The following is a 7,347-nucleotide window of genomic DNA, read 5'->3' on the forward strand; positions in this document are numbered from 1 at the left end:
AAAGTGGCGGAGCAGGGGATGTGTGAACGAATCGATCAATCGATAAAACACTAAAATCATCATTGGTGGTCTCGACACACAACACAAACACACATACATATAATAAGGCATCTGATGAAACCGTTGTGAGACGAAGAGAGGGTAAAAGAGGGAAAAAACAAATTATATATACAGATAAGAAAAAATTGCACACAATCGGAAGTGGAAGTGGTGGACGGTGATGTGGCACGATTTCGCACGAATTCGATAACGTTGACATTGACGTAATTTTACAGATTTGACGCCGTGCTCGGATTTGTTGAACTGAAAATGAATTAGCGAATGAAAGAGAGCTTGAAGGACTACGAGAAATACTGTATTCAAACCAGTACCTGTAAAGAGTATGTGAATATCCACCGTAGTCATTGGCAGAGGTTTGGTAGTAGTTATAATCGAAGCCGTTCGTGCTATCCATTAACTTATTAATGGAGAACGCTGACGGTACGGTAAGTCCTGGAAGACCTCCGGCAGCAGAGAAATCCGTGCTGTACAGTTGATAATAGGGATTAACCTGAAAAAAAAAACAGATTAGTCAATTAGTCACTCAATTAACTAGTTTCGACTGAAGTGGGACTCCCAAGTTATTAAAGCTTTGCTGTTCAGAAATATGATCGGATCAGTTGGGTAACTTAGGATGAAGCATAATAAAAAGGTTTCCATGGCAAATATCACAAAAATACTTCGAAATTTTCGAAAAATCCATCTCTAGGATTACCGCTACTCACAAAGCGTCGGCAGCCTCATAAACTCACCATATTTTTTTTCTAATTTTTAAAATAGATTTATACATTTTCAAGACTGGAAGGATCTGTTTCTTTTTAAATTGAAACTGTTTCTATATCAAATTATCACCATATTAAAACTGTTTCTGGTTTCACGGCGATTTATTGGTAGGGGGCTATCAGAAAAAAAGACGTGGAAACTGATCGACTCTTATTTCCACAGATGTGGAATTTTTTTGAAAAATTTCGACTTTCTGTAATAAATGTCATTTCAGTTAGGAGCGGAGAAAAAACTAGAAGTGACTGTAGTTCTGAAATCTTTAACAACAATTTCCACGGAATACCTTGAAAAAAGGCCAGCTTTGCCATTTTCTCCTTGCAAATCACAACTTCGCTCCTAATTACATCCATGACCCGTCTCATTACGTAACTGAGGAGTTATGCAAACTCAGTACAGAGGTGTGAAGACAAAAAGTCATTCACACCTCTCCACATGCCTCGTCACCTTGTTTAACCAATGACGTAACCATGAGGTACATCCTGAGGCAATCCGGCGAACAATGGAACGAACGGAAGTAACACAACGAACAATAGAGCACCTACCGTAGTAGTCTGGGATCCGAGTGGTGTCGTGCCAACAGTGGAAATCACTGAGGTCGGTTGACTGAGGGATGACGGTGTCGATAAGGAGATCGGTTGCAGCGGTTGTTGTTGTTGTTGCTGCTGTTGTTGTTGTTGCTGCTGTTGACCGAGTTGATCTTTGATCTCTTGGGAAACGCTTGAGATCGTCTGATTGAGATCCATTTTTGCCTCCTCGCTCTTATACGTATCTTCTAATTCTTCCTTGATCGCTGCATTGTTGTTCACTTGATTTTGATGATTCTGGCTGTTTTGGTTGTTGTTGCGCTTAAAAAAAATGATAAAATAGAATAAAAGAAACACTAGAATAAAGTACCATAGTATTTCTTTTCTAAATAAAAGAAAAAAGTAGAAACGCTACCTTTTTTCGGGGTGGATCTCGTTCCTTGACCTTGAAACGTTTCTGTCGTCGAAGATAGCAACCGTTTTCGAACATGTTCCCACACAGCTCATGCAATGTCCAGAATGATCCTTTTCCTGGCTTATCCGGAGTCCTGAATTTGATTACTATTGTTTGCTGGAACAAAAAAACGTGGATATTTTGTCAAGATGAAAAATTCGACGCACCTAGCAATTTTCACAAAGCAATCGTTGAAGGAAAGCGAGTGCCGGATCGAGTTTTGCCACCTGAACAGCAAGGAATTTAAATATAAAGTCCATAAAAAGGATGGAAAGGTATCAAAACATGTAATAATATTAAGCAGAGAACTAATTTTGCTTAGAAAACTCAAAACAAATTGTTTACAAAAATAAAAAAGGTAATGTAAAGGTGGGTTGTAACGTGAAGTTTAAATTAATTTTCGGACTTCCTGCGAGCCAGTACAAAAAATAAATTAACTACATATTTTATTCTGTCTATTATAGCCTTGAAGCCATCGAATTAATAAAAATGGAAGCCGCTAACCCTCTTCCTGACCTTTGCTGGTTCTGCCTATAGTACGGGAACAAATCCATAATCCAATTATAGATTTCCGACAACGTCATCTTATGATTGGCCGAATGTTGAATAGCCATCGTAATGAGGGAAATATACGAATAGGGTGGCTTTGCACATCCATAGTTTCCCGTACGACGAATTCGAGCCTTGAAGAAAAAAGATCGAGTTAAGCGATTACTGTATAGTACAGTATCCTGAGTGGAGAGATAGCGAAGCTTACCAGTTCGGAACTTGTTAGTTGTTGATCACCACCACCACATGAGGAGCCACGCGACGGAGATGCTGTTGACGCTGAAGTGCCAGAGAGGGTCGTTCCGGTACTGCCACCTGAGGCGCTTCGATTTCCACCTATAGGGAAATTTCCAATACTTCGGAAGAAATCACAACGAAAAAATTTCCGAAGTGACTTCAAAACAAAACAGAAAAACCACTCACCAATAGGCGATATTCCACCACTTACTCGGAAACCCGAGTAAGCAGTATTCATCGGTGTCGTTGTAGCCGTGTAATTATTATAAGGATTGTAGGTTCCAAGTGTGTTTAGTGTATTTATGCTATTTATAGCAGTTGGCCATTGGTAGGCATTGTAGGCATTCGCATTTGTCGAATACGACGGCTGAACGGAGGCCGCGTAGTCCTGAGCGGACATTCCCTGAATCTAGAATACAATAATTTATGGATCTTCGGTTACCTTCGAAAAGATTTCATCTAATCAAAAAATACTTAGTCTACTTGATCTCTGAACACTTGTTATGTATTTTGTAAGTATTATTTTTGAAAAAAAATACAATTCGAAAGGGATTAAAATAAATAAATTCAACTGGGAGATGGCGCAGAAGGGATTTTCCAAAAACGTGATGGTGGGGAACGTTATCTTTTGCTACTAGGAGAGTAAATCAGAAACTAATCATTGTAGTAACATCAAAGTATTTTTTGTAAGCATTTAGCCCAAAAATTGTCGAAATATGTGTCAGAAGGCGTTTAAACATACCAAAGATATCATATAACAACTTATCAGTTTTAGTCGATTACAAATCGCCGTATTTTATTTTGTGAGACCCAAAATGTTTCCCCGTGACTCTCACCAATTCTATAGTCCCCGTTTCTCCATACCACAATGTCTATTTTTCGAAAGCATCGCTTCCGAATGGCAGTCAACGAGCGATAAAAGAACTGTTTTTCGAAAACGCCATCGGATCAACGACAGCAGCAGCAGCACAAGTATACGGTATATCTGTCAGCCGACTGCGCTTCTCCGCTCATTCACTCGCATCCGAATGTAATGATCGTCGATGTCTGCGCTCTCCTCCCGTCACCGCACACAAACACAGCCACCGCTCATCGTGTACCGTAACCATCGGCGGCGGCGATGACGGATCGGCTAAGTGGTAGCGACGACGACGACAGCGCTCCGTGCGCGATACGACCCGGTTCCTTCGTGTGGCGCAGTGACGACGACGATGACGACGAAAGCTTTCCGGAATTTTCCGTGCTAGACCAGCTTCTCCATGGTTAGACGATATAAGTCGATGATGAAGGGGAATTTTGGTGGAAATGACAAGTTGTGCGTGGGAGATTTGGTTTCGTGCCCCGGAATCGGTTAAGTAAACGCTAGAGAAAAACAATCAAGGACGCCTGAAGATGGAAGGATGCCAACTGCTGCGTAATGACAAGTCAAAAGCGCTTTGAATGGATGTAAGTATGGGGCTGAAAGCACCGATAAAGAAATTGATTGTAAAAATGAATAACAGCATCAGGCAGCAGTAAAAAAGAGGATTTTCTAGAAAAAGTCGAGGCTTTCAAAAGTGTATCCGAGAAAATCAAGGAACGCAGAACGTTAACAGTTCCTGCACAGTGGTAAAAGCAACTAGAACTATTGTTTTTTTTTCAAAAAAGAGAAATATCACTTCTAACACTTTTCAAATCAAATTACTCGTGAATTAATCAAGCGAAATTTATTGCTACCGTTCTTCCGCCACTTTAAAGTAATAGATTTTAACAAAGAGAACGTTTTCGTGTTTGCAAGAGGTTTCCGCTTGATTTTTTACAAACACGTTCGGTTCCAGAAAAGAATCCATAAAGCAAGAGCGACATAGAAAAGAGACTTTTGATTACTGCTTCCAAAGAGTAATGCGGATTTTTTTACCAAGAAAAATTAAGAGCTTCAAGATACCTTCTTAGTGCTTTCAAGTGGCTCAGGATTTCATGGATTACATAGAGTTACCTACATACATAGAATCACTTTTAGTTTTATCTGCCAATCATCCCTAAATCATGTTGGTCTTTCTTCGTAAACAAAACCAGTGGGTTTGAGATTGAAAAAGAATCGCAAGGATTTCTGGAAAGCTATGGCTGACAGATTGAAAAGCTTTGATAATTTTGTGTTGTCATCATGAATAGGATTTGGGAACCGGAGCAAGATAGCCAATATCACTAGCATTTTCCGGGATTTTAATCGCAGTCTTATTTAAAGTAGATGGTTTGATCCTGAAAATCCTAGCAAATTCTCGCAATCATGAAGTCGACATCAGATATCAGACATCATATATCTAGTGTTCAGTAAAATGTTGGGCGCAGCTCTTTTCCAATAATTATTTTCCTAAGTTCAAAAACTGGACGGTTCCTTAGAGAGTACCATGCTTCCGTCTACATATCTATGACGACATCTTCACTATTTGCACAAACTTGTCGTTTAGCAACAACCAGTACAAATATGTACATTGTTACGTACATACATAGCAGCAATGAAGATAGCGGCAGCTGTTTCGGGATGCAAATGTCAGGCGGACAGGAAAAAAATCTAGCAATGGCAGTAAAAAAATATATCGGATACGAGATAGCAGAAAATCACGAAAATTTCTTGGGAAAAAGACAGAAACTGACGGCGAATGGTGTAGGTGGAGAGTTCCACTCACTTTTTACATAGATATCACGCCAAGGGTTTGCAAGGACGTGGTGTAATGGGGCCGGGCCAAGTCTGATAAGGTATCTCTTTTAGATGGGGCTGAGTCATTGCTTATAGTTACAGTGCAAAACAACGGACTAGAGGACTATTGAGACCGGTGCACGATCGATTCGTATGTTTCGTACACACAAGATCACAACGTATTTTTGAAAAGCGCTTAGCTTAGCATGTACCTGAAGACCTGTCTGACCAACTGTCGACGGCTGGTAGAGGCTGGTGGCGTCGAGCGTCGCCGAGCTGGACGAAACGGCCAGACTGCTCGGAAGCATGTGTCGGACCTTTGACTCTGAAAATAAGGAGAATTTCGGATTGAAATGGATTTTCTCTAGAAAAGAATACAATGACGATTTCATGAATTTCAAGGATTCGAGAGGGGAACATGAGGAATATTGAATCACAAGGATTCAATTATTATTATTCTTAATATTCTTCAAGAATCCTCCACTCACACACTCTTCTCAATCGACGAATAAGCTTGGTTGAGGAGGCAACACAGCGTAACGCTGACCTCATATATCGTGTTTCAAGCGCTCGATGAGAATACCAATTTACGCTCGAAAGAGAGCCCTGAGGCGGTTATATTGCTCCGCTTACGGATAAAGCCCTCTCGTTTTCGTCTACATAGACACAGAGTGAGAAAGGGAATCAACAGGAGGCTGAGAACGATTTCTTAGACCACAAATAGAACCTTTATCTTAGAAATTCTACAGTAGAAGCTTACTTTTGAAGAAAAAAACAAAAAGTAAGCTATACTTCCAAGTACAGAAGAGGACACAACTCTCCCACACCCCAGCTCCCTGATAAAACTTCAAAGATAACGCCGAATAGGAACAGCATTCGTACCCACGTCGCTTCCAGGTACAAACTAACAACCCAAATACTACTATGGTTGGAGAAGTAAATAGGTATTGAAATCGTGTCTGAAGCAAAGCGTTCCAAGTCTCAGAATAGCACCGCTGACGTTATCACATTTATCAAATTCCAAGAATGACTAAGGCCAGTCCGTAGGTGATTATGAATAGTGGGTGGGGATGGTCAGCCATGCAGTCTTATCTGCTAAAAAAATTTCTCAGGAAATTTTGAAGCTGAGATTGAATTTTTATTAGAAAAATAACTAAGAGATCCAAAAAAGGTTAATAAAGTTGTTCATGTGCTATCAATCATCAATAGGAGAATGCTACAAGAAGGAAACGAAGAAGAATGAAAACTTTCTCAAAGAATCAGCGCTTTGGGAGAAGGTTGAGGAGGAAAATGATCAATTTTCACAGGAAAACATCAGGGACGGAAATCATGTACCTCTTCCCAGAAAACTAACTCATAATTCCGGGAAGTGCTCGGATCTCTGCAGAGAATCGAGCTTCTCGTAAAGTTTTGATGCAGAAACAGAAACGATTGACTTCCTGAGAAAATTCCCTCAGTAATGTTCTAAGAATCTCCTTTCCTCTCCGGTACACACAGCTATTTCCGGCCGGATCAATTAACCTCTCCCAAGAACGATGTTTTTCATCGTAGTTGTCCTTAACCGAAATCGATTCCGCTGCCACTACCAGCTCCCCTTACTAACCTTCGTTCAATATTGACACGTGTTATGTTTAGATCTCAAATATTTAACTGAGGTTGCAACATGGAATGTAAATATGTAAACAAAACCGAAAAGAACAAATAGTAGGCTGGGAGGCTGACGAGTAGCCGACGGCAAAATTGACTTAGTGACGGATACTAACGGTTGTGGACATAAGCTTTTACGCCGGAAAGAAGAACAGTGTTCTTCGTGGGCCAGTGATAAGCTTATCAGAAACAGAAACATTAGCGATCATTAGAGTGAGGGAAACTCGGCTATTTTTCGTAACAAAATCGTTGATAAGCAGGATAAAAGCTCTATTTGTGATCTACAGTAACGATTTTACCTAAAACTATCGAAAAGAGCGGAGTAGAGTTGGAGAACGGGACCGCGACTCTGGGCGCACCCCGGCACTGCACAGGTGAAGGCAAACAGTACGGTCGACGAGGAGCGAGCGAGAGAGTACGGAAGAAGAGATAACGGA

The 7,347-nt window shown here is 40.6% G+C and overlaps 1 protein-coding gene across 4 annotated transcripts; it reads right to left on the bottom strand.

Annotated features, from left to right (window-relative positions):
* Positions 1–269: 269 nt before the first annotated feature.
* Positions 270–5,571, bottom strand: RB195_013373 (uncharacterized protein; the record flags this gene model as incomplete). Of its 4 annotated transcripts, none has more annotated exons than XM_064203156.1 (9): positions 270–303; positions 372–550; positions 1,365–1,667; positions 1,762–1,894; positions 1,968–2,027; positions 2,305–2,483; positions 2,558–2,685; positions 2,773–2,989; positions 5,476–5,571. In XM_064203156.1, 9 exons carry the CDS (start codon positions 5,569–5,571, stop codon positions 270–272), a joined length of 1,329 nt encoding a protein of 442 aa, XP_064059035.1. The 4 variants fall into 4 exon arrangements, with proteins under 4 accessions (XP_064059035.1, XP_064059036.1, XP_064059037.1 ...); XM_064203155.1 differs by having other exon boundaries at positions 2,558–2,664; positions 2,773–2,995; XM_064203157.1 differs by having other exon boundaries at positions 2,317–2,483; positions 2,773–2,995.
* Positions 5,572–7,347: the final 1,776 nt, after the last annotated feature.

The sequence above is a fragment of the Necator americanus genome, chromosome V (assembly GCF_031761385.1).
Source record: "Necator americanus strain Aroian chromosome V, whole genome shotgun sequence".
Lineage (NCBI taxonomy): Eukaryota > Metazoa > Nematoda > Chromadorea > Rhabditida > Ancylostomatidae > Necator > Necator americanus.